The sequence below is a fragment of the Crinia signifera genome, chromosome 2, assembly GCF_055691185.1.
Source record: "Crinia signifera chromosome 2, ASM5569118v1, whole genome shotgun sequence".
In the NCBI taxonomy this organism is placed as follows: Eukaryota; Metazoa; Chordata; class Amphibia; order Anura; family Myobatrachidae; genus Crinia; species Crinia signifera.
Window position 1 is genome coordinate 167,000,720 of NC_139218.1, and position 27,767 is coordinate 167,028,486.

Genomic DNA, 27,767 nt, shown 5'->3' on the forward strand with positions numbered 1-27,767 from the left:
TATATTGTTTATTAGATTAATTTTTTTAATTAGTCTTATTGTGGTCACATTCTCTCATGCACCCTGTTTTTAACTAAGATTCCATAGCTTGTGTTAGCCATTTCCCTAGATGATTAGTGACAGGTGTGTTGGTAGCTGCTCACCTATAAAAGCAAAGTCTGCTGTGAGCTTCAGACCTGATAGCATGCCTGGTATCAAACATTGATGTGATAGCTATGTGTATTGCAGCCATTTTCAGCGATAGTGGTAGGACCTGCAGAACAGTGGGGTCCCTTGACGGGGGCTGCAGGCTTAAATGCATTGATCAATTCATGAACCAAATCTCCACTATTTATTATCAGTTAATTTAGTGTGTGCAGAGCCCATCCAATGTCTGTTTAAACAATGTGGTCACAAGCCATAGGGCACCCCAAAACTAGGAAAGGTGAGTGCCGATGTTAAGTGTATATATTATATTATATATATATATATATATATATATATATATATATATATAATCTGCAGACTACTTAGCAACACAGAATGAGATAGGCCTTGTCTTCAAGGGCATGCTTATAGTTTACACAGATAGTTACCGACTTTAACTAGAACAGAATCTGGAATAGAGGGAACGAGTCACAGAGGGAGTGAGAGTAGGGGAAGCTGCTCAAGTTCTTTGGAGGCAAAAAAAGATTTAGTGGTGGATTGAAAAGGCACAGTCAATTGTATCATACTTATTAAATATTTTAAATAAGTGTAAACATTTACAAAATATGCAGTCATTTTTACTTCATAAACTTATAAAAAGATTATCTAATTTCTTACCATTAAATGAGTCAAGAACACCTTTGTGGTGCCACAGTGTGCTAGTGTATTGTTTGTTGGAGTGTATAGATGTAGTTGAGGTAAAACAACATGTAGAATGTTTTGTGACATAAGCTTTAAATCATCTATCCTCTCCACTGGGACAGGACCTGCAAGCGGTAAGAGATATATATTAAAGAAATTATAATATAAAGACAAAACTGGACTTACAGTGTTCAAACAGGTTGGGTAAGTCCTATTTTCTCCTCCTTGTGAACTTTCCATTCAAGTTTTATCATACATGAGTTTTAATACTTGTTGCGTAGGATTAATGGTGCTCCAGCTCCCTACATCATTCAAACACATGACAGAACCGGATTGGCTTGATCACCATTTATCATACACAATGAGTTTTAAAGCTCATTATGTATGGGTCATAAAGTCGACAGTGTCTAGGTTGACAGCCATTAGGTCGACAACTATAGGTTGACACATGAAAAGGGTCAACATGGTCAAATGGTCTATGTGAAAAAGGTGGACATGAGTTATTCAGTTATTGGTTATTTGTTGACATGGACACCATATAAGTACACAGCGTCCCATTGTATGTCTCCCTCTATGCCCACTGGGATGGTAAAGTATAAACAATTAAGTTTTAAAAAATTATGAAAAACTTGTATTGACATTTTCCCATCGGCTTTTTCATGTGCAAGAAGTCAATTGCCTGTGAACCTAATTACTGTCGACCTAATGACCGCATACTGTACAGGGAATCAAAGGAATGGTGTAAGTACAGTTTATCCCCCCAGAAATATTTACATTCCAGTGGCTATCCATCAAGAATACAGAACAAGGCACTGGCCACATAAACAGGATCCCAAAAATATGGGTCCAGAAAAGAAGTGTCAATGTTCAGGGTGGAACATATCACCAGCATATAGATGATATTTAAAAGTTTGGGTCAAATTAAGCATCAGTTGTAGTTTTACGAATATTTCACATAACTAAAGATGCAAATGCTTTACTGTATTTCAATTTTTGGTGATCTATGTCACTACTAAATTAAGCAGTCGAATCGGCATTCGGTGGGCAGTGCCTGGTGGACTTGCAAGGCTGCGAATTCGCAGCGTTGCGAATCAACCAGATTACCACCATAATGCAGATTTACTCTACACGTGTATAGGGGGTTTATTATTAAAGCTACAACTTTATTATGGGAAAAAATAGTCAGCTTAAATGTAATAATCTGGTTTAGTTAGACTTATTTTGCAAATAAAGCGATCATTGAAATGATACAACACGAATTAAGAACAGCAACAACAATTAAAACACCCAAGTTCACAACATGTTGGCAAACTAAATATTTACCTCAGTTTTACATACTTTTCTAGATTCTTGATCCAAACATGAGATGCCCAGTGGCAAAGAGGAAGGTAAGATCCGCACAGAGAGTAAGCAGTAAGTAAGAGTCAAGACTGACAAAAAATGTGAAAAAAGAAAAGTAAAAATAGCAGATAGATATAGCAGTAATGAGTAGGTTAAGCAATATCTGCTAACAATCACTGCTCTCCATGTCAGCATTTATGCATCAGATTATGGGGGTATTCAATTCCAGATGCTATTTCCAACAGGGGAAATAGCGGCCGCATTGAAGGCAGATTTAGACCAAACAGATCTGATTCTTTTTTCGACAATCTGCAGCCTTTTTCACCCACTTTTCGCAACTCGACAGTCGGAACATTGAATTCCCACTATAGAGTTCCTGTTGACTGTCAGGATTCAAACAGTTGGAATCTACAGTAAGACAGAAAACCCAAACAGGAACTTAAGAAGGAAGATATGCAGGGCTATTTTTCAGTAGGCTCCAGCAGGAACTGAGGCCCTTATTCTAGTTCACTCTGACAAAATATTTCTTAGATAGACAAAACCATGTGCACTGCAGGTGAGGCAGGTGTTACTTGTGCAGAGATAATAAGATTTGGGTGGGGTTTTACACCTGCCTCACCTGCAGTGCACATGGTTTTGTCAATTTAAGAAATATTTTGTCAGAAAGAGTGAACTAGAATAAGGGCCTCAGTTCCTGCTGGAGCCTACTGAAAAATAGCCCTGAAGATATGTAAAGAATACATAAAGGATGCATTATCTCATACAACAATTTAAGCTTTACCATTTGTAGTACTTATATAATTGTAAAGGACACTCCTTAAGCAATGTGCCTGTGATTAAGGTAGACCAACCTTATTTTCTTCCTATCAAACGTACTACAAATGATATCCCTTACTACTTACTATAATGCAGTTATAGCTTTTACATGTTTAATATTTAAGTTTAAAACACAGTATAGATGCTTCGTATTCAGACCAAAAATAATTATCTTCGTATCAATGCCAGTATGTTTTGCAGTTGCTAGAGTGCAAGTGAAAATACAGTTGCATATAGGGCCTTATTCTGGTTCACTCTCAAAATCAAATTCTCTCTCTCTCTAATGGACAAAAACCATGTGCACTCTCTCTGCACGTGTTACATCTTCCCAATCTGCAGTGCACATGGTTTATTCCATTAAAGAGAGAATTTGCTTTTGCGAGTACAGTACCTTAATGTAGTAAACCTGGCACATATAATGATTGTGCAGATGAGGGCTAAAACTATAACTTGGGTTCAATATTAAAATAGCATTCTCCACTAATACCCCTTTCACATCACAAATGTAGAGACAAACCCGGAAATTAAATTCCGGGACAAGCAGGGACATTCCTGGGTTTGGACCAATTCACACATGCTTTTGAAGCCGGGACAACCCGGGTCGGCACCTTTCACACTGAACCCGGGTTTACCCTACATTTCTATCAGAATGTCATTACAAATGGACTTAAGGCTCACAAAGATGAGGTCACTAGAGAGAAGGAGGGGGTAGAGGGAGGGAGAGAAGGAGGACGGGCCTGCTCACCTCATTGCAGCAATCATGGCTGATTCAGTAGCACTGTCTCTGCCTGTGTTCCTGATATTTTGGGCTTTACTGCTGCTTGGCCCAGCAAGTGAGAGCCTGATGCAGCTTCTAACTCTGTGCTCTATTGTGCAGAGTTATACCTGGAGGAGAGAGCTTTTTTTGGCATCTAGGGCGAGATCTCAACGTCAGTATTCTCACAGGAGGAGAACCCTGATTTCGTAGGCCATGGCTTCTGTTATGCGGATGAGTGGGCCAGAGACCGGCCACATGGAGATGTTTTCATGGATACTGTGGAGGCTTTTCAGGATGAATGGCCCACTTTCGCATGTCACGTGGTACATTTGACTGCTTGCTGGACCTACTCACCCCTGCACTTATGATACAGACCACCCACTACCGGTCAGCTATCCCACCAAGGAGGAGACTTGTGATTGCACTGTGGTGGTATGCTACGCCAGGAGAGTACCGCACAATTTCCTGTTTGTTCGGGGTTGGTATCTCCACTGTCTGCATAATTGTGCACCAGGTGACGAAGGCTATTCTGGATAACTTATATAAAAAGTTCGGTACTTATGTAGTATCTGGGCTGCCGATTTTTTGATTGTATGCCTTAAGTTAAGGCATACAATCAGATGCGATGCGATATCGCATACGATGCGATGCGATGACCCGATTTTTCCATAGGATTCAATGTTAAAATGGACTGAGTCCATTTTAACATGGAATTCAATGGGAAAAAGGGGTCCTTTTCATACCCCTACTATCCAAGTGGGCATGGAGTTGGATATAAACCTGTGGCGAGCGTAGCGAGCCACCGAGCCCGAAGCGTGGCGAGCGGACGGTATTCTGTGTCCCCTCGCGGGGCTCGCTACGCTCGCCACGCTTCGGGCTCGGTGGCTCGCTACGCTCGCCACAGGTTTATATCCAACTCCATGCCCACTTGGATAGTAGGGGTATGAAAAGGACCCCTTTTTCCCATTGAATTCCATGTTAAAATGGACTCAGTCCATTTTAACATTGAATCCTATGGAAAAATCGGGTCCATCGCATCGCATGCGATTTGGTCGGGTGCGATGCGATGCGATGGACCCGATTTCAAAATCGGCAGCCCAGTTACTACATAAGTACCAAAAGTTCATCTGTTTGCCACAAGGACAGCACCTAGATGACACCATCCAGGGCTTTTTGCGACGTGGGTGCCCCCAGTGTGCCGGTGCCATCGATGGGACCCATATCCCCATCATTACCCCCCGTGACAACCCTGCCGATTATTATAACCTGAAGGGATGGCATTCCATCGTGTTACAGGCTGTGGTCGACCATAAATACTGGTAAGCATATTTTTCATTGTCTCTGTTTTTTAAATGCAGTGTAACTTTCATTGTTCTAAAAATTGTTCTAAATTTTCTTTTAGCTTCACTGATGTTTTTATTGGGTGGCCTGGGCGAGCACATGACGCTCGTGTTCTTGCCAACTCTGTTACATGCACTTGACACAAAAAACAACCTATTATATCACTGTTAAAAAACCTAATTACCAATCGAACAGTATTGTATATATTACCCTAATGATAAGGCATTTTTCCTGTACCATACTATCTTAATTTCAGTCTAACCTTCCATCCATGTTCATAAATTAGTCTGTAAATCTGACCATTGGGTGAAAAAGTTTTGTCCCTTTCCGTAATTATTCCACAGTATTTTTTACACAGGTTGTCTATCTTATATTCAATTTGTTTGAAGAGCTGAAACCATAAAGTGCAACAAATATCCCAAAATTAAAAAAATCTAGTAAGGGACAAAAAACATTACATGTGAACACATTAAAGTGTTGCAACTAAGAAGTATTTCAAAGTCTTCCCTAGGTGGTGCCTGGTCCACAGAGTCTCCTCCAAATGTATCTGGTTACTGATGACGTGTTGAAAAAAATGCTGCACATTCTTTCATACTGTATCTAGTTGACTTGTCCAAAACTGGCCTCTTCTTGGAACTCAATCAGGAGTCTAAATTAGGATCACAGAATGTCCCATATCTCTTACCTTGTGCCCCAATTAGACAAGTTGCTAAGACAAACTTATCTTCCATATGACCTGCCTGGCATGATACCAACTAGTATACAATTGGCATGACATACCTCTATTCCTAAAATCTTAGGTAAATCACTCACCTTGAAAACAACACTGGAATGGCTCACAGTGGATAATCTGTACCTGCCATCAAATTAATTTTCACTTTCGAACAGCTCACGACCTCTCTTCTGACTTGTCCAGCTCCCTACAATACCACACACCCAATCTCCCTCTTATCTCCAACCCCTTTCTCCTATGTATCCACCCCCGTTCCTTCTATTTTTTCCCCTTTCCCTGTTTTTCACTTTTTGATTTCAATTACTCCTCTATCCCCGTCATTTTCCCTCTTCTCCCTAACTTGGTTACACACGTCTAATCTTCATTGTTTATAGCAAGTTTTTCCTCAATATGAGCAATTTTATGTTAAAATTGTACTGTTTAATCCTCTAATGTTAGAATTTTGTATTTCTTACATAAGTGACCAAAACATTTTGTAAGAAATCACAAACACAATATAAATTACCTTGTATTTTTTCAGCAGTAGGACAGTTCTTTATCTCATTCTGCAGTTTCCACCTCAACTGTATGGGTGCAATTAATCCATAACGTTTCACAAAGCTTACAAAAGAAATCCTTTAATAAAAGAAAGTTATAAAATATGTATAGTAACCCTTTTAGATGCATGTTACAAAAGTATGTTAAAGTATTTATAACTTGTAGTCTCTCCTCTACCCTGGTTTACTGAATCCAAGAATTTTGTATATTCAGATAGGTATCGTCTGTATAGACACCAAATATATGTAATTTTGACAAAGATGTACTAGAAATAGAAATATGTACCACTGTAAAGTATAATTGGTAGATAAAAGTAACTTTACATAGGAGAGCGTCCTAACAACTCTCAAAACTGAAAGTAGATAAAGCAATGGGACCTAATAGGATATAATACATTTAAAGGGGTACTAGTAACACCATTAACTAAATAATTCAACCAATTGCTAGACACAGGAGTAATTTCAAAGAAATGGAAGAGAGTGAATATTGTTCCATTGCACAAAAGTGTAACCAAGGAAGAGGCAAGTAACTACGGACCAGTGAACCTTTCCAACAGTAGCAGAGAAAAAAGAAAATGTTAGAATAACTCAAATCTAGCAACACAGGATCTCAAACAGCATGAATTTACAAGAAGGAGATCCTGTAAAATATTATTGACTTTTTTGACTGGGTGACTAATATCAGCAGGTGGTGGAGCATAGATGTATGTTATTAAAGCTTTTAATACAGTCCTACTAAACTTGAAAGCTTGGGCTTGGATTTTAAGATGGTTGCAAAATAGAAAACCGAGTGTTTTTAGTAAATGGAGTGCATTCAAAAGAGGGACATGATACTAGTTAAGTACCCCATGGATCTTTACTTGGACCAGTGATTTTTAGTATCTTTATTGGTAAAATTGCAAATGTTATGGAAGGGAAAGTATGTCTTTAAGTAGATGACACATCTACTAAAAGGCATCATGCCTTGCCAGAGTTTTTCTATTAGGGAATTCTAAAACTATGGCAAGGCATGCTGGGATGTGTAGTTTCACAACAGCTGGATGGCTGCAGGATGGACATGCCTGATCTAGTTAGACTTTTTGTGTTTGTATTATCAAAATCAGTGTGCTATGCATTGCAGCTATAAGCAGTGGCAATCTATTTGTATAATTTGTGTTGATCAGTCTGAACACTATTTTAGGTTTTATATTAAAAGTAAGCCAAAAATATATTTTTACTAAAAATAAATCAATAGGCATTTGAAATGAGTATTTAAGATCTCTATGCAAGGGTCACTACTCTGACCTCAACTCTATTTCCAAAAGTGTGTACATGTACACTGAAGTGCAAAAGTCATGGTATGGCAGTATGTAACGGTAGGTGGCACCACTGTACATTTTGGAAATGGCATCAGTTGTAATCTGACATTTTGAGTCGGTATGAAAACCGACTAGGCTGCTCATGACAAGGCGATGTGAATGATCAGAATTTGAAAAGGCATGATAGTTAACGCTTGCATATGGGACATTAATTTCCAAAGTTGTGGGGAAATTCAGCATTCCTTTATGTATGTGTCACATGTGTACCAGGAATACCTCATGGAAGGCATGACCACCAACTGTGGACAGGGCAGTGCCTGGACTTGAGGTGAAAAATTATTGTAACCAGTGGCATCTGGCCAGAAATGTATTAACAGACAAGTAACACTGGCTCAAATCACACCCACATGCAGAACGTACCACATGCATATCCAATGTGAAGTTCTTTAGCTTCCATGGTATATGGGATAAAAAAAAACACCAAAGTGCCCATGTTAACAATACAAAACCGACACAATGCCTCACCTGAGCTTGTAATGTTGCTAATTGGAAGTCATGTTTCCAGTTGTTTCGAGTGACTGTTTGAAAGCGGCCCAGACTCAAAGGGACCTGGACCCCAATTGTAGTCAACATTTCTCCAGAGGTTTTCCAGTCACTTGTAGATATCGATGCTACACTATGCTGGTAAACTTTGCTGGCCTAGAGGGGGTCTTACATGATACTAGGCACTTATCCCATAATTCTTATGCATTTCAGTGTATAAGTACAGGTTTTTCAAGACAAGACAGGTGTAGATAATTTACCATGTGTAAACTGCATACCACCATTTGTGCGATTTGACTACATCAGGTAATTGTCCATTGCCTTGGCTAATCAGATCTTCACTGCTGGCATTGGCATTCACTGCCACCATGGTAACACTTAAGGCCCATACACACACTACGATGTCTTCTTATGATGAACGACCCCATTATAAATCACCTCCTGAACAACCCAGAACGACTTTGTTCAGGGTCGTTTAGGAGGTGAATCTTTTAATATCATCTAGTGTTTATGCTGTGAATGACGGACAACTACCAACAATGCGTGTACCCACGGGTCGTTAAAGACCATAGCCATCGTCCATGCATGCAGGCCAATTTGACTATTGTCGTTAACATGGTTTGTTTTTTCAATAGAAAAAGGTCCTGCATCATTTGTGGTCGTTTGTCATCCGTCGTGTCGTGCACCAGTGATCACCTGCAATGCTGGGGTCGTTCATTTTCACTTCAAGGGTGAAAATGAACAATGGTAGTTAACGATGGGTTGTTAGTGACACATCGTTGTGTGTGTGTATGGGCCTTGACACTCAGATCTATGTATGCGTGCTGGTGCTAGCACCTTAAAAAAAGCCCTATGTGCAACTTACCTCAGAGGAAATCCTGCAGCACTTATGTTAATGGTCTCCACAATACCACATGCTTCTAGCTGACTAAGGACCTAAACAAAACAAACCATGATATGGATACACAAGTTTGTGAATAATAGTAACACAAAACCTTATTTTATAAAAAAAAGAACATGATAATCCAAACTGCCATTGTGTGAATAGGCACTGCTTTGACTAGCATATAGCATCCTAATTTGTAATTTGTGCAAATATCTTGTAAGCAGCTTTACAATTGATTAGGAATGTTTTGGTGACTCTGGGATGGCATGTAACCTTTCAGCATTTTTTTTTATCTTAAGCTAATAGATATATCTACAGAACAATTGGTACTTATGTGTTTGCCGGGCGCTCACTAAGCAAATAGCTTAGTGGGCTATTCTGAATAAGAAAATCGCATCGCATGCGATTTTTGCATGCGATGCGATTTTCCTATGTAATTTATTCACTGCTCTCTGACCTTGAGATCACATCGCATCGGATCGCCCCGCACATGAAATCGCATGCGATTTTATAGGTGCGATGCCATTTAATTTACTGTACACTTATATGAAATACAATGGGATTTAGGCACACGCCCCCCCCCCGAAGCGTGGCGAGCGGCGGCGGAACGCGTCCTCCCGACCTTTTCATACCCCCACTATCCACGACGGTGTGGAGTTCATTCTATATAGTGTGGCACCACATGTCATATAACTGTACACTAAATTAAATGGCATCACACCCTATGCAATCTCATCGCACCGCCCAAGGCCAGAGAGCAGTGAATAAATTACATAGGAAAATCGCATTGCATGCAAAAAAATCTCATGCGATGCAATGAGATTTCCCTACGGTGCCGTATGTATGTTAATTGGGCGCCCTGCTAATACATAAGTACCGAACAATTGATCGACAGATATATCTACAGATGGATCGGGAAGCTTTTCTCTGTGCACCCTGCCTGATCCGTCAGAAAAAGGGCAGGTGTATTTGCAAGCACCTGCCTACTAAGCTGTCATGTATTATGTATTATTAAGCGCCTCTTGGATTGTGTTGTCTTTAGCTATGTGTATGTACCCTGTACTTGTCCTCTGCTGTATTCAACTGTAAGTCACGGTTTTGCTTATTCATTTATGCACTCTGTAATTGAACACTGCAGATCCCTTGCGTCACCATATAAATATAATAATAATACTGTATAATATATATAATAATAATTCATGCTTTCATGCAAATACAACAGTGTGACAGAATACAGTGCATAATGTGTTTACATTGAGCAGTAAGAGTTACCTCTTCCTTTCTGAAAACCATTGCTTGGCAGTCCATGTTTGGCTTAATGCATCGAATATAATGAGGGGTTGTGTTATTCAATATATGCATTAAACTTTCAAGAGATCCCTTAAGAAAAAAAAAATCCATAAAGTGTTTTAATGGATACAAGAGTAAATCAAAGAAGCTTTTAAAAAAAATGCATTGAAAAAGAAAGGTACAGGAGTACGTCAATCATCAGATTTATAAAATCCCTGCACTTTGAGTACAAATACATACCCTCCAACATGACCCAATCCATTAGATACAACACGTTCTGTTTCTGGACTTCCTTGCTAGTGGCAGTTACAGATGTGAGCCTGCAGCTCAGCTCAATATTTAAAAAGGGGAGCCACACATAATGCCACTCCAAACATCACTTTCCTGGACTCATTGGCAGTTGATGTGACCCCGCCCCTTTTGAATTTTGGACTGTGCTGGAATCCAACCTATGTAGCTACCTCTGGTAGGGAAGTCCAGGAACAGAGCATTTTGGGGCAGATGTATTAAGCTTTAACAAGAGATAAATGCAAGCGTGATAAGAAGAGATAAATACTATTCACAATTCTATGGGGGAATTGATTGCCAGGGAGGACAAAGGTGCATTTAGAGTTGTGTGGTTGGAATAACACTCTCTGGGTAGCACTATTGCACAGTGGCACGCGGGCACGGGTCTCAAACTGGACTCAGGACCAAACACATAGAACAGACATACACATCAATCAAAATGCATTGTATAAAAAATAATAAACAGCTGTCTGCCTGCGCACCGCTAGCCGGCACGCGCTTCGCAGTTCAGCTTCCTCAGGGCCATTTTGATTGATGTGTATGTCCGTTCTATGTGTTTGGTCCTGAGTCCAGTTTGAGACCCGTGCCCGCGTGCCACTGTGCAATAGTGCTACCCAGAGAGTGTTATTCCCACCACACACCTCTAAATGCACCTTTGTCCTCCCTGGCAATCAATTCCCCATAGAATTGTGAATAGAGGGGTATCCAGGTTTATGTGTGAGGACTCTTTAAGACCTGATCACATTGCTCTGGGCGCAATCTACCTATAAAGCGTCCAGCTACCAGTGTGTGGTCTACACACAAGATTAGTTGACGGGCACGGTGTCAACACTAACGGCAGGACCTTATTTCTATGTGAAAAAAGGTGTTAGAAGAGGTATATTACCCACTCCTACACTGGCACCTATATAGAACACGTGGCAATACCGCAGAAAGTCCAGTGGACCTGCGCTAATTGCACTGTTCTAAGGTCACCTACACACTATAAAACCAACAGTGGAGATTTCCTACAATAAGGAAGTCCACACCTGGTTATCACAGACACACATGCATTAAATTCTTTATTGAAACAGCATTTTTCTGCCTGCCACCACAAGTTTTAAGTTAAGGCTTAGTACTGTACAACTGCCCCACTTTACCTAATGGAATGGGTCATGTTGCATACTTTGCCCCATATTCACACAAAAGTGCTTGCTACCCTATGTGCAAGATTTATTTATTTATTTACAGTTTCTTACATAGCGCAGCAGATTCCGTTGCGCTTTGCTGTGTATCCCACTGATTTGCCTGGAATAGAATTCCGGTCCTAAGAAAAAGACTGCTCACCTTCCTTAAAACCCGTTGTAGCACCCACACTTAGGGTGTTTATTGGTGACAGCTGTATTGTGTATTTCTTTTTGCATTTTGATATTTCTTGTGTTAACTTGATGATCTTTGCATATCTGTCTATGTGACAGGGATGTTACTATATATGAGATTTATTAGAAGATTTTGTCTAGTTACTATTAATGCTATTGTTACTATTAGTGATCCTTGTAGTACAATCAAATGGAAAATATATACATACTGTACCTATGAGAGTAAACATGAAAGAATTACAGGACAAGTCTGTCAAGTCTACAGCTGATCTCATGCCCAACCTTGCCATTTCATAATAGTTATGTAGGGTAGGGAGGTGTATCACACCTATGGATGTGTGCACAGGAGAGTAGGTGTCTGGTAAGCAGTACTGATAACCAACCTGCAGTTAACCAAAATAAGGTATATATACTTCAGACTGTGTCTTGCGGTTGGAGGTGCGCCAAAGAGCAAAATACAATGTAGAAACAAAGTTGGTGAGGGACCCTAAGAAAAAGTCCCTCCAGAGAAGAGTTGTGTTCCCATTGAGGGGTGAGGGGCGTAGCTGTTTGGTCATGGAGAGCAGAGACACTTTTCCTGAGCTCCTGACTTGTGGGGATAAAAAAGGGGCATAAAAAATACCTCCTTTGGTAGCCCTAAAGGGAATTACCACCACTTACCATCCTCTACAAGTCCCCCCTGGAGTGCCTGGCATGCACTGCGGATTGCGGCCTACCAATAGCCTCCAATCCATGCCCCAATTAACACTCGAGCCCCGTGCTGACTTCGAGAGCCGCCCAAGGCCCCAAACGCGCCCTCTGAACCCCTGGAGCTGCTCTCCATGCCGTCACCTGCTGCCAGCCCTAACACAAGATTCGCTGAGTAGCCCTACACAGCAGGGACAGCCTCCCTGCTCTGACATCCGGCGGCCATCTCGGATTCCCTCTCCCACATTGAGAGCTATATCTGCTCATACCTCGGAGGAGGTACACAGTGAGTAGTTCCAATCCTGGGCAGTACGGATGGTGTAATGGTTAGCATTACTGCCTCACAGCACTGAGTTCATGGGATTGATTTCCACCATGGCCCTAACTGTGCGGAGTTTGTATATTCTCTCCGTACTTGCGTGGGTTTCCTCTGGGTACTCTGGTTTCCTCCCACAATCCAAAAATATACTGGTAGGTTAATTGGCTCCTAATAAAAATTAAGCCTAGAATGTCTGAGTGCATGTACATGTAGTAGTAGGTAATGAATAGATTGTAAGCTCCACTAGGGCAGGGACTGATGTTAATGTTCGGTACTTATATGCTAGTTGGGCGCCCACTATAGTTAGTACGCTCATACCCCCACTATCCATGTCGGCATGGAGTTGCTTCTATATAGTGTGAGCGCAGCGAGCCACCGAGCCCGAAGCGTGGCGAGCCCCGCGAGGGGACGCGGAAAACTAAGCAAATAGCTTAGTGGGCGCCCAACTAACATATACAGTAAGTACCTAACGTTCAAATATTCCCTGTAAAGTGCTGCGGAATATGTGTGCGCTATATAAGAAACTGTTAATAAATAAAAAACATAAAGGAGTTACAGTACAACATTTAATATATGCCTCCACAGTGAAAGGGTTAACAACTCTGACTTGAAGGAGGAACAGTACTGCTTCCTAGGGCAGTAGAGGCTGGAGCTCCATCTAGTGGCAGCTTCTAGAAACTACGCCCTACTCAGATATAATTCTATTACCAAACCCTGTCCTATGTCATCACTGAGATTATACAACTCTGGTACTTGCTCTGAACTTACATGCCCCTGCTGAGGTCCATGGATATTGGTAGGTGAGAAAAGAGTAAAGTGCAACTATATTATTGTTTTTTATCTTCAGTGGTTGAACCCATTTTTAGTTTTATGTGGCCAAAAATTATTGCGGATCACATTCATCAGGTTATTATTCCAGCAGGCAGTCAATCATCCGTCTATATATTACAATCGCCTATAGAGGAATAAATAAGTAGTTGCTCAAAGCAAAAGCTTCGAAAGCTAGTCTGCTACCTTCTGTGTTTGTACATGTGTGACAAAGATGTAGTTTTACTCTCTGCCAGCAGATGGCAATGTTTCGGAGACTCACTGACACTAGACATATACACCGGTGTCCAAAATTGCAGACAAATTTGAATGTTTTTCAACTTTGAATGCATATAAAAACTGTTACACTTCATCCAGTGCAAATTAAATATATATCAAATGAAAGAAAATTTAACGTTGAATTCAACACAGGTCAAATATTTGCATTACAAGGGAAGTTATGCAATGAAAACAACACTTAGGGTGAAAATCCCTGTGTGCTTATGATGTCACTGTCATAACAGTATTTCGTTGGGTATCCTTTATTTTTCAGGAGAGCAGCACAGCAACGTGGAATTGAGCCAACCAATGTTTGGAGCTCTTCCATCTTTATTATGTGGTGCCATGAGACTATTATAGCCTCAATTAATTCTCTTTTACTGGATGGACACCTCAAAAGTAACAGTTTTTTCAAATGAAACCACAAATTTTCTATGGTGTTCAGGTCTAGGCTGTTTCCTGTCCATCCGAGCACCTGTATGTCATTCTCTGTGAACGACTGTTCACATATCCGTGCAGTGTGGCAGGGAGCTGAACCTGCAGGAAAAAGATCTGGAAAAAAGAGCTCTGATAGAAGGTAGAAGTTTTGGTTGTAGGGTGGGGTCCATGTACTTTCTGCTGTTCAGTGTGCCATCTATGACATGAAGGCGGCATACAGTTTCTGCTGTTATACATGCCCAGATCATAACACTTGCAGGATTCTTTGTTGTCGCTTGAATGCAATCTGGCTGTATCTCTTCCCCGATGCGACGTCTCACATATTTTCTTCCATCACTACCAAATATCGATATTGTTATGATTCGCCTCCAGCGGATCAGTGTAAATGTGCAGTTTATATATTCTGTTTGTAGCTTGTATGTTTTCCCTGGATCTGTACTCTGGGTTTTGTGGATCCAGCTCCCTGGGTCTCATGTATACCCTGCTTCTTGGGTGCGGCTGCATGCAAGGTTATTTAGTTAGGTTCTCAGCATGCAGACCCTGCCAGTTATAGTTCTGTTTATGTCTAGTCAGAGGTCTGTCCTAGCTGCTTGCTAGCTTGCAGGGAGTTCCTAGTTCGCAGTACAGTTTGGTTTGTCTAGGCTCCTGCTCCAGAGCGGTCCCAGTCCTTGTATCCAGTGTTCCATGCTCAGCTCTGCTTGTGCTACAGTGTCCGTGTTCCTGGTCCCAGTCAGTAGTCCTGTCTGCCTGCGCTGCAGCCTCCTGAGATCTGTCTGCTGTAATACCATCATTCCAGATACTGTAAGTCAGGGGCTTCTCCCTGCAGCTGCTTCTTTTATTATTATTTTGTACAGTACAATCTCTGCATTGTTGCAGCAGCTCGCACTGTGGGTCTGGTTGCCCTCTAGGGGCCATTCCTTCCTTGTGCAGAAGTCTGGGCTTGTATTTGTTATTTACCACCTTAGTGCATTGTTGCACCCGCATTTTTGAAGACTCTGGTGGTGCCCCATCCTGTGTGCGTCTTTAGACAACTTTCCTCTTGCACTTGGCGGACACATTATCTCACATAAGGCCTGGCGACATCGGGGTTGGAGCTGGCATAACCAGCTCATTCGAACGAGGTTGTTATAGGTGAAGACTAGCACTGCACGTGTCCGTCCTAACAGATATCTTAGTTTCTTCACTCCATATCACTTGTTTCTGTCACGATCTGGGTAAAAAAAACATTATTTTTTACCTTCAAGTGTCTCTCCAGTGATTACATATACAAATGCAAGATGAAGAGATCACTGCGCCACTTATCCTTCTCAATAAAAAATGTTCACAAACTGATAACCATTCCGTCCCAGTTGTGTGCTTTAATGTTGTTTTCCAATGAGTGATGGTACGTCTCTAGTTTTTTGAGAAGCACTTTCTCTCCCACCATGCAAAAAAGAAGCAGATAAAACAACAACATCAGGTATATTTCATCATACAATGATAGACAGGGTTTGTAAGGAAAGCTCCCAACTTCCCAAAGATGGGTTGCTTACATGTGCTTACAAAATAAAGCGTGTGTGTGCTCCTATCTGGGTATCTTTGTAAGGGACCACCACGTAGTGCTCAAGATGATATGATTTGCTTTCCAGTAATCGATTCACAGTTCACTCTCATTTCAAGTACAGTAAAGTATCACTCCCTTCATATTGACTTTGTTATTTATGGACTTAATCAGTGCTTTGCACTGCACCATATTTCACCTGTCCTGTGTCATTCCGTATTGCATACTTTACTGCCCGTCATATACAACCTTCCTATCTGTTCAATAAACCTGGTTGTATTTTATCACTGTCTCATCTCTGCCTCTGGGTGCACTGTCGCGCAAGTGAATGCGCAGGGGTCTCCTGCAGCCTCCCCGATTCCGGTATCTGTCCAGGTCCCCACCAGAGGTCTTAGTCTCTGCGACTCAGACCCCTGGTGTGACAGTTTCCACTGACCTTCTGTCCATGCCATGTGTTCTTTGGCCCACTGTATTTGTTTCTGCCACTGCTTTTTATTAAGCAATGGCTCTTTTGGGGGAATCCTACCTTTTAGGCCAACCTCTATTATGGGCCCCACACACTTTTTACAGGCATTTTCTGAGCGATTTTAGTAAATCCCTCAGAAAATGCCTGAAACCACATTTAAATCACTGTGTGTGTAGTCCACACAGCGATTTGCATGCGTGCCCCCGCCGTTCTGAATCTGCACAAGATTCAGAACGGACCTGTCTGCCAATTCAGAGCAGTCACTTAGATGCTCCTGCACATCTCCCGCATGTGTGGCGCGGGGATGAGCAGGGCCATCTGAGTGACTGTTACTGAAGACGGCGCCAACACGGAGCCCTGCTGTCACTCACCGCCCCGCTGCCGCCCGGAAGCCTGAAGACGCTGCAATGAAGAAGCACTGATGAAGCCGCCCCGCTGAAGCCGCTGCCGCTCGGAAGCCTCCAGGACTCGCTGCGCCCGCCTGCTGCAGTCAGATGGAAAGCTGCAGGGACAGGACACGAAGCTGGAAGACTCCGGAGTTGGTGAGTATATATATTTTTTTTTACACTATGCCACCAACGGGGAGAGGGGGATGCCACACTATACCACCAACGATGGTACGGGGGACACTGCCACCAATTATTAAATGTTTAGGGGGGGTGTCACTGTACCACCAATGACTAAACCTAAATCTTAAGGGGGGGGGGGGGTTCCACTGTACCACCAATGACCATTTTGCGCATGCGCAACACTCGTCACCGGCCGAACGGAGCTCCTGAGGCAACACGCGATGACAGGAAATCACGTGTGTGCGTCTCAAAGGCCGGAAGAGTGTTCTCACTCTCTATGCCTCCAATCCATTCCCGCACATGAGCGATGTTATGTCATCATCGCCAATAGTAATCTAGGGGGATAATATACACGCGAGTTTTAGAAAAATCTCGCACATGCGCAGTAGATGCTAAGCACGATACCCGGAAATCTCATACATGGTCAGCTTGTCTAATTGACCACACTATAAGTACAGAACCTGACTAAATTGTAACCACACTCTCCTGAAGTCCAGCCTGTATGAGAGGGCATAAGCTTTATTTAATTTAATTTATCACTTATGCACTTTAAATAAACTCCACTTTTTAATTATAATTGGAGTTTTCCTTATTTTTATAAATACTACGTGGCACTCCTAACTGGATCACAATCCTGAACTCGTGTGAGACTACTAAAAAAGGGTCAGTTCTTCATCATCCAGGTAGTATCCAGGTAATCACGAGGACGAATAATAAAGATCACTATTTGATTAACACTAATAACTGCTAAACACGTTACGCACATTACCACTTTCCAAACTTTGGGATATTTACCTATTACACTAGAGAGCGCTGTTTTCTCACTATTTTCCTAGTACAAATCCCTGAGGCGATTCAGCAAAGTCTAATACGGAGAAGCCAGCAGCCACCTGTCATACAGAGTTATGTTTTGGAAGAAGAATAATCTTATAAGAGACTAAATATTGGACGATTGTCAAAATAAATCAGAACCAGCCGGGTCGAAGCGCTTTACAATTCCCCCCCTTTTTATATATATATATATATATATATATATATATATATATATATATATATAGCAGTATAGAGACCGGCACTCCAGGTCCTTCCATAGTGTAACAGCTGGGGTGCTCACTCGATGTAGTAGATGTATGAGCAGAATAGAGGTGCACTCCCACGGACTCCACAAACAAAAACAGCCAGACACAGTAGTAGTGCTAACGTTTCGGGGTGTGACCCTCTTTATCAAAGCAAAAATATGTGATAACAAGAAGAGGCAAACAATCTTACCTATATAGTGGAAGTAGGAGGTGTCCCAATCATAGGTGCCGCTGTGTGCTGACAATCCACAGCCGCCGCACGGGAGCCTCCCGGAAGTTCGGACCTGACAGCGTCACGTCACTTCCGCCTCGACACGTCCTCCGGCCGGCTCGTGCTGGGATAGGTCCAGCTCATCCAGCGTTGCCTGTTGTCATGGGGACCAAGCAAACAAAATACAAATCAATCCGTGCATATGTAAACAAGTGTGAAGCAGATCAAAAGTATATCTAAATATAGCAGGCATGTAATACATATCAAAGAACCGCTGGAAAACGAAGAGAGTGCAATGGTGAACATGAATCTATAATGTATCCCAATACTGGGTATATCGATCGGTCACATACTGTATGGGAGGGAAGACATGAATACTATGATGGGCCTGCAGTACTAATTGAACATATTAAATGTCATTTGCTCATTGAGCCCCCTTGGGCTGACAGTATCCAGTCTGTATATCCATTTGGTCTCCGCTTGTAAGAGTTTCCTGCCTCTGTCACCACCTCGAATGTCCCAAGGAATTTGATCAATGATCGTATATCTGAGGGATGCGAGGCTGTGTTTAGCAAGTGCAAAATGTTTCGCTACAGGTTGTTCGTGGTCATTTTGGGCGATGGCCGTCCTAATCGCATATCGATGGGCGGCCATTCTTTCTTTAAACGTTCGGATGGTCTTGCCCACGTAACACAGTCCGCAAGGACATTTGATAAGATAAATGACATGTGAGCTGGTGCATGTAAGTGGGCTTTTGATGTTAATCTTCAATCCGGAGTGTGGGTGGTTGAAGTATCTACCCGGTGTCATATATCGACACGTTGTACATCCAATACAGTGATAGCACCCGCCAGGTCTTGAGGTTTTCTCGTTTGGTGACATCAGTCCTCACGAGCATGTCTCTTATATTCCTGCCTCTCGTGTAGCAGGGCATGATCCTGGCGTTCTTTAATACCTTTAAGTCTTTGTCCTGTTGGACCATAGGCCATAGTTTGTTGGCAGTTGTTTTAATTGAAATATCTGCTGTTGTGTAGCCTCGCACCCAATGAATTTTCGGTACTTATGTAATATCTGGGCTCCCGTTTTTTTTGAGACAGCGTCCCCTCGCTGGGCACGCTGCGCTCGCCACGCTTCGGGCACGGTGGCTCGCTGCGCTCGCCACACTATATAAAATCAACTCAATGCGTAGTTGGATAGTAGGGGTATGAAAAAATGGGGTGCATTTAACATGGGAGCCCAGATAATACATAAATACCGAATTTTCTCTTTAGTTGTCTCCTCATTAATAGAAACTATTTTCTTGAGTGTCTCCTCTCTGGTGATTTTTTCCAGTTTGGCCAAGGATTGGTTGATGGTCTCCTGCTTGTATCCTCTCGTGAGGAATTTGTCGCTCATCATCTTCAGATTATCTGGTAATCTCTCATTTTGGCTTGTGATGCGTTTCACTCTCAAGAGTTGTGAGTACGGGAGACTGTTTTTTGTGGATACAGGGTGGTGGCTATCAGCAGCAAGCAGCGTGTTTCTGTCTGTCGGTTTACAGAAGATGTCAGTTTCAATAGTTCCTTTGTTGATGTAGATGTTCACGTCTAGATAGTTGATGGCCACCTGGCTCATGTTTTACGTGAATTTAATCGGACAGTCAAGGCTATTGATCTTTTCGATGTATGTCTGAAATGAGGTCTCTGTGCCACTCCAGAATAATAGGACATCATCTATGTACCGACAAAAGAAATAGATGTTTGTCTTCATGTCAGACGTCAGGAAAAGCTTTTGTTCCAGTTGGTACATATATACATTGGTGTACGAGGGTGCGACGGGCGAACCCATCGCACACCCCGTGCGCTGCTGGAAGAATTCTCCATTGAACATGAAGTAATTGCGAAATAAGGTCAGTTTGAGAAGTTTGATCATGAACTCTGGTTGAGGACCTGTGTAGTTGATGTCATTTTCCATCAGTGCTTGCATGGCCTCTATACCCCCGCTATGTGGTATGCTCGTATACAGACTTGAGATGTCCAAAGTTCACAGCCGTAGGTCATCAGGAATGTCTGTAGGAGATTTCAATTTCAATAGTAGATCAGTGGTGTCACGGAGGTATGTTGATTGGGACTGTACGCACGGTTGTATAAAGTGGTCCAGTAGTGTTGCTACTTTGCTGTAGATGGATTCTCGTGCAGAGGTGATTGGACGGCCGGGTGGCCGGGACGGATTCCTATGAATCTTGGGTAGACAATAAATAATGGGTACCCATGGGAATTTGATTTTTAAATAATTGGCCAGCTCAGCAGGTATCGTCATTTCAAATGTGGCTTGGTCCAAAATGCCATCGAGCTCATTTTTATATTGTGTGGTGGGATCTGCTTGTAAACGCTCGTACACCTCGGTGTCATTGAGTTGAGAGTATACTTCTGTTTTATAGTTGGATAAGCTTTGCAGAACTATCCCCCGCCTTTATCGGCAGGAAGGATCATCACATCCTCTTTATTGCGGAGCTCTTTGATGGCTCTCCATTCCTCTCCAGATAGATTGGCGAATTTCATCTTTGCTGTGTCTTGGTTCTCATTCACCTGGAATTCCAGCGTTTTGATGAAACTGGAGATGGATATATTGGATGAGGGAGGCTCGAATTTGGATTTGTTTTTAAATTTTGAATATTTATTATCGACCGTGGTCGTTTCTGTGTGTGTTTTAAAATAATCGCGGAGCTTGAGTTGGCGGTGTAGGCGTGAGGTTTCCAGTTTCCATTGGAAATCATCGTGGTTGTTCGTGGGCACGAAAGATAGATCACGATTAAGTACTTTGACTTCGGCTGGAGATAGGGTCTGGTCTGTCAGATTAAATATGGTGTTTATTTTTTGCGGCCCTTTGGTATTGCGCCGCTTTTGTTGGCCACCTCTTCGAGTGGGTCTCCTTCTGCCCCGCGCGGGTCCTCACCCATAAAGGGGGCTTCCCTGTGTTATTAGGTTTGTTCTTATTTTTGTTCCTGGTAGTGGATTTGCGTGACTCTCCCACTGATGATTGGGAGTCACTAGCAGAATCATATTCTCGTTGTTTGCGGTTGAAGTGTCTTCTTGTGCGTGTAAGCAGTTTGCCTTGATTGGTACCAGTTAGCCATCCGTAGACGTTGCTCTCCTCATAGTCTCGGTTAACTACTTCAAATGTCCTTGCGGACTGTGTTACGTGGGCAAGACCATCTGAACGTTTAAAGAAAGAATGGCCGCCCATCGATATGCGATTAGGACGGCCATCGCCCAAAATGACCACGAACAACCTGTAGCGAAACATTTCGCACTTGCTAAACACAGCCTTGCATCCCTCAGATATACGATCATTGATCAAATTCCTTGGGACATTCGAGGTGGGGACAGAGGCAGGAAACTCTTACAAGCGGAGACCAAATGGATATACAGACTGGATACTGTCAGCCCAAGGGGGCTCAATGAGCAATTGACATTTAATATGTTCAATTAGTACTGCAGGCCCATCATAGTATTCATGTCTTCCCTCCCATACAGTATGTGACCGATCGATATACCCAGTATTGGGATACATTATAGATTCATGTTCACCATTGCACTCTTTTCGTTTTCCAGCGGTTCTTTGATATGTATTACATGCCCGCTATATTTAGATATACTTTTGATCTGCTTCACACTTGTTTACATATGCACGGATTGATTTGTATTTTGTTTGCTTGGTCCCCATGACAACAGGCAACGCTGGATGAGCTGGACCTATCCCAGCACGAGCCGGCCGGAGGACGTGTCGAGGCGGAAGTGACATGACGCTGTCAGGTCCGAACTTCCGGGAGGCTCCCGTGCGGCGGCTGTGGATTGTCAGCACACAGCGGCACCTATGATTGGGACACCTCCTACTTCCACTATATAGGTAAGATTGTTTGCCTCTTCTTGTTATCACATATTTTTGCTTAGATAAAGGGGGTCACACCCCGAAACATTAGCACTACTACTGTGTCTGGCTGTTTTTGTTTGTGGAGTCTGTGGGAGTGCACCTCTATTCTGCTTTTATATATATATATATATATATATATATATATATATATATATTTGTGGTACAAGATCGCACTCCATTTAATGGGCAAACAACTGCCAGGGTGATGTCCAGAACTTTGTGGGAAGTTCATGTATATAGACAGTAGAAAGGACTCACTCTCCAGACTTGTTTAAGCAAATAAAATCAGCTGTGTACAGTATTTTCAAATATCAAATGCAGCAGAAATAAAGTGGATAATCAACGTTAGAGTTTCAGTCCGAATAGGACCTTCATCAGGAGTTAGACAACCAATGCATCCATAGTAGGGTGAAGCACAGCGGGGACCAACAGGCTGTAGGAACCTGCTGTGTGGTCCACGCTGTGCTTCACCCTACTATGGTAATACCCTACTAATGTGGATACAGAAATCCTATAGTTCTAATCAGCAATACAAACAAGACATTTCCTGTAGCCTACATCACAGTCTACTATCTGTCCTATTAGAGATTAGGACCCTTGTTTCGCTATAGCTTCTTCTAGCTAACTGGTTAGCTAGAAGAAGCTATAGCGAAACACGTGTTGTGGCATATCTAGACGTAGAAGTGGCATATCTAGACTTTAGTAAGGCATTTGACACTGTCCCACATCGCAGGCTGCTAAATAAACTTGAAATTGTGGGATTGGATTTTAAAACAATTAAATGGATAAGAACCTGGTTGCAGGATAGGAAACAGACAGTTGTAGTAAATGGAGTGCATTGGAGGGACATGTTACCAGTGGAGTACCCCAGGGATCTGTACTTGGACCAGTGCTCTTTAATATCTGTTAGTGACATTGCAAATGATATTGAAGGGAAAGTATGCCTTTTTGCAGATGAAACAAAGATATGCAACAGAGTAGACACACCAGGAGGGGTAAATCAAATGGTTGATGAGCTAGGTAAACTTGAGAATTGGTCAAGGGCATGGCAACTACAGTTTAATGCTAAAAAATGCAAAATTATGCACTTGGAACTCAAAAACCCAAAAGCTCAATATAGTATCAAGGGTACTATAATGGAAACTACTGAGGAGTAAAGAGATCTAGGAGTCACTATTTCAAGTAACTTAAAGGCAGGAAAGCAATGTAGCAAAGCAATGAGGAAGGATAGTCAGATGCTTGGTTGCATAGGGAGAGGAATCCGTAGCAGAAAAGAAGAAGTATAATGCCACTTCATAGGTCATTGGTACGGCGCCATCTGGAATACTGTGTCCAGTTCTTGAGACCATATCTTCAGAAAGATATAAATACATTAGAGAGTGTACAAAGAAGGGCAACTAAAATGGTGCATGGCCTACACCACAAAACTTACCTGGAAAGACTAAAAGATCTTAACATGTATAGTTTGGTACAGAGAAGGGAAAGGGGGGACATGATAGATATCTTCAAATATATCAAGGATTTAAACATAGTTCAGGAGGGAAATTTTCTTCAAAGGAAAAGTAGTAATAGAACACGAGGACATGCACTGAAACTGGAGGGAGGTTGGTTCAGGGGAAATGTTAGAAAAAATTACTTCACAGAAAGGGTAGTGGATAAGTGGAATAGCCTCCCATCAGAGTCGGTAGAGGCTAAGACAGTAGAACAATTTAAACATGCTTGGGATAGGCATATGAATATCCTTACAAAGAAATAAGGATTAAAAAGGGTTGAGATTACCTGAAGGATAAAAAAAAGGGACAGACTAGATGGGCCAAATGGTTCTTATCTGCCGTCAAATTCTATGTTTCTATGAGCTTCCACGGTTTTAGATAAAACTTGAACATTTTTTTTCTTTTCAATGACACTGAATATAAAGTGTCCAAGAGGAGTGCATCCGTTAACAACTTCTTTTCCTTCCCCTTTCCATTTTTTTGGCAATTGTAATACTGCCTGGTGGAATAATAACCCGATGAATGTGACCTCCACAATAATTTGGGGCAAATAAAAATAAAAAGGGTTTAAGCACCAAAATACATAAAATACACAAAATATTAACATATTTGCACTTTACTCTTGTCCCACCTACCAATACCAATGGGAACACAACCCAATTAGACTGAGACCTTTTGATATTCAGAAACGTTCTAGGAACTAACACCCAATCAGATTTGATCTGATATACAATCAGATTGCTACCGATATGAAGATAATTCTGATTCATTTATATTAACAGTCAACATTAAAAGTTAAGTTTTATTTTGTATAAACATTACACAAGAGTGCGCCACCAAGAAAGCCTTCTCTGGAGGGACTCCTAGGGTCCCTCACCAACTTTGTTCTACATTACCAAATACTGTAGTTCTCTCCACAAAGGGGTATGTTTACTAGAGCTTGTAAAAATGAAAAGAGCGGATATGCCCATAGCAACCACATTCTGCCTATCATTTTCTATGATGTTATAGAGAAAACCCTCACCACGTTTCATTTTTAAAAGCTTCAGTAAATTTAGACCACAGTGTAATTCTTTTTGATACCATCATCACTGCCTCTATAAATCTACAATGCTGTATAAGGAACTAAATATTAGTTATTACAAGGAGTTTTAAATAAATACATTTTTGCTTTACAGTTTAGGGGGCATTCAATATTGGATTCCGGACCATTTTAGCCCAGCTCAACAGTAACTCGACAGCTGGAATTCAATGTTACTGTTGCCAAGTGTCGGAAAAGTGGGTGTCAGTGAAAACAGCTTCGGATTGTCGAAAAACAACGTGACAATCCGCAGGAGTTTCATTTAAAGTCGGATCTGTTTTGTTGAAATCCGCCTTCACTGCTGTCGGCAGCATGAAAGGCGGTGACATTGAATGACCCCCTTAAAAGTAATTGCAACTCAAAATACAAAGTTTATTTAAAAAAACATGCAAAAGGTTTGAAACTAAAGCAGCAAACCACTGTTTGCCAGTGATTGGAGCTTAGCCAGAAAAAGCTGCACATAGCTGAACAGAGCCGTGGCTAACCAATCACATCTACCTTTCTCTGGTCTCTTCCCCTTTAACAGTATCTGTAGTGACGCAACTCACCTTAAATTTGGAAACTAAGGTCACAACTGATCTCTGTGTGCCCGCATCAGATTGTTTGTTGTTCTCCGCTGGAAATAGCTTTTGAAGCAGACTATTTGTGGACTCTTTCAGAAGTTGGATAAGCTCTGGGGGAACTGGGTCCTGGGTAATAAATGTGACAAGTTAAATTACTAACACGAATAACCAGAATATGGTTATCCAAAAGATAGAAGTTACGCTATGAAATAAATCAAATTAGGTAGTTACAGTATATATTAATTTAGTTAAATGTAATTGAAAATAATGTTAAATCTTTTCGGTACTTGTGTAGTTTCACGCCGTCAGCGTAGCGTACCTGTCAGAATCAGCGTAGTGTTCCCGCGCCCAGCGTAGTCAGTCCCTGGCGGCAGCATAAGCTACGTTATCAGCATAGGCTGGCGCCGTGAAACTACACAAGTAACTACAGTACTGTTGCCGGGAACAGCATCTCTGTCCCCGGCGTCACTGTTAAGCCTAGTCAGCATGATACCCAATCTTTGGCGGAGAGGGGATCATGCTGGCACAGGCGAAGAGGCGCTCCATTTGTTTGACACGCAGGAAGTCTCAGACGCTCCATTATTGATACCCTCCTGTGTCTGAGTATCTATTGCTGAGATGTATGATATGGCAGGTGTGAATGTGTTCCTGAAACACGCCCACTATCCACGGCAGCCCGAAGCGTGGCGAGCGGACGCGTTACGCGTCCTCCTAACCTTCTCATACCCACACTATCCACGTCGGCGTGGAGTTGATTTTATATAGTGTGGCCAGCGCAGCGAGGGGACGTGGATTACATGTAAGGTAATCTGCGTCTGCTCGCCACGCTTCGGGATCTCCGCACTATATAATATCAACTCCACGCCGACGTGGATAGTGGGGGTATGAAAAGGTCGGGAGGACGCGTGAAACATCCCCTCGCGGGGCTCGCTACGCTTTGGGCTGCTGTGGATAGTGGGGGTGTTTCAGGAACACATTCACATCTGCCATATCATACATCTCAACAATAGATACTCAGAAGCAGGAGCGTATCATTGATGGAGCGTCTGAGACACTCCTGCATGTCAAACAGATGGAGCGCCTCTCCGCCGGCACCAGCATTATCCCCTCTCCGCCAAAAAGAGGGGATCATGCTGGCGCTGCCATGTGAGAGAGGCGCTGACTAGGTTTAACAGGGACGCCAGGGACAGACATGCTGTTCCCGGGAAACAGCAGAGTAGTTACTTGTGTAGTTTCACGGTGCCAGCCTATGCTGATAATGTAGCTTATGCTGCCATTGTGAAACTACACAAGTAAGGCAGCCTTTGGGCTACGCTGATAACCTAGCTTAGCCTGCCGCAGGCAGCCATTGGGCTATGCTATTAGAGTAGCTTCAAACGTAGTGCAAGCTGGCGCCGTGAAACTAAACAAGTATCATCTTTTCTTATTGCACACTAGCAACAAGTGTCAAGAGTGCTGGAATGAAGCACTATTTATTAATCAGAGGCCAATTAACTTAAGGGGTGTACACACGGGGAGAATTTGACTAATGGATAATTTTGACTAACCAATTTTGGGAGAGATTTTGGCTAGATGCACTGGAGATTTTGACTAAGCGATTTTGTCTAAGCAATCATAGTCTATGATCTAGTCAAAATTGCTTTGCCTGCACAGTCAATCTATGCTAAGCAATTTCTGCTAGACAATATTGACTAAGCAGGAGAAAAATAGGGAGATTTTGGCTAACCTTCTAGGAGATTTTGACTATCTAGTCAAAATCTCCTATTAAAAGTTCTCCGTGTGTACAGTACTTGGCGGTTTCTGGAATGTGGGAGGAAACTGAAGCACCAAGAGGGGAAATATGTGAGTCTTCAGCTATGTTTGTTAAAGAAAGAAAGAAAGAAAGAAAGAAAGAAAAAGGTTAACTTGTGTGAGCAAGTAGAGCATCTATTAAATAAAGCATCCCCAATAAATTGATATATAAATTGGGTCCTACATACGACAGATAAATATTTTTCTTCTGCATAAACTTGTACCAGACCAAAATTCTCCACTGTCCCAGCTCTCATCCCTTTGACACAGTTATCTCACCCAAGTGTAACTAGGGCACTATCTGTGTGTTGGTTGTGTAGGAAACCTACACACAGATAGTGCCCTAGTTACACTTGGGTGAGATAACTGTGTCAAAGGGATGAGAGCTGGGACAGTGGAGAATTTTGGTCTGGTACAAGTTTATGCAGAAGAAAAATATTTATCTGTCGTATGTAGGACCCAATTTATATATCAATTTATTGGGGATGCTTTATTTAATAGATGCTCAACTTGCTCA

At 42.1% G+C, this 27,767-nt stretch overlaps 1 protein-coding gene across 4 annotated transcripts in view; it reads right to left on the reverse strand.

Annotated features, from left to right (window-relative positions):
* MYO19 (myosin XIX) overlaps window positions 1-27,767 on the reverse strand; it is a 198,245-nt gene that overhangs the window by 58,235 nt on the left and 112,243 nt on the right. The window contains exons 16-21 of one of the 4 annotated variants that reach the window (XM_083173177.1): window positions 25,445-25,585; window positions 10,352-10,459; window positions 9,059-9,129; window positions 6,322-6,431; window positions 2,167-2,258; window positions 811-953 (exon numbers count right to left, since the gene is read on the reverse strand). In XM_083173177.1, the coding sequence (XP_083029303.1) occupies window positions 930-953; window positions 2,167-2,258; window positions 6,322-6,431; window positions 9,059-9,129; window positions 10,352-10,459; window positions 25,445-25,585 (546 nt within the window). In that variant the 3' untranslated portion in view covers window positions 811-929. Of the gene's footprint in view, window positions 1-804; window positions 954-2,151; window positions 2,259-5,345; window positions 5,475-6,321; window positions 6,432-9,058; window positions 9,130-10,351; window positions 10,460-25,444; window positions 25,586-27,767 lie in introns of those variants that run through there. The other 3 variants (XM_083173176.1, XR_014470392.1, XM_083173175.1) reach the window with 3 other exon arrangements.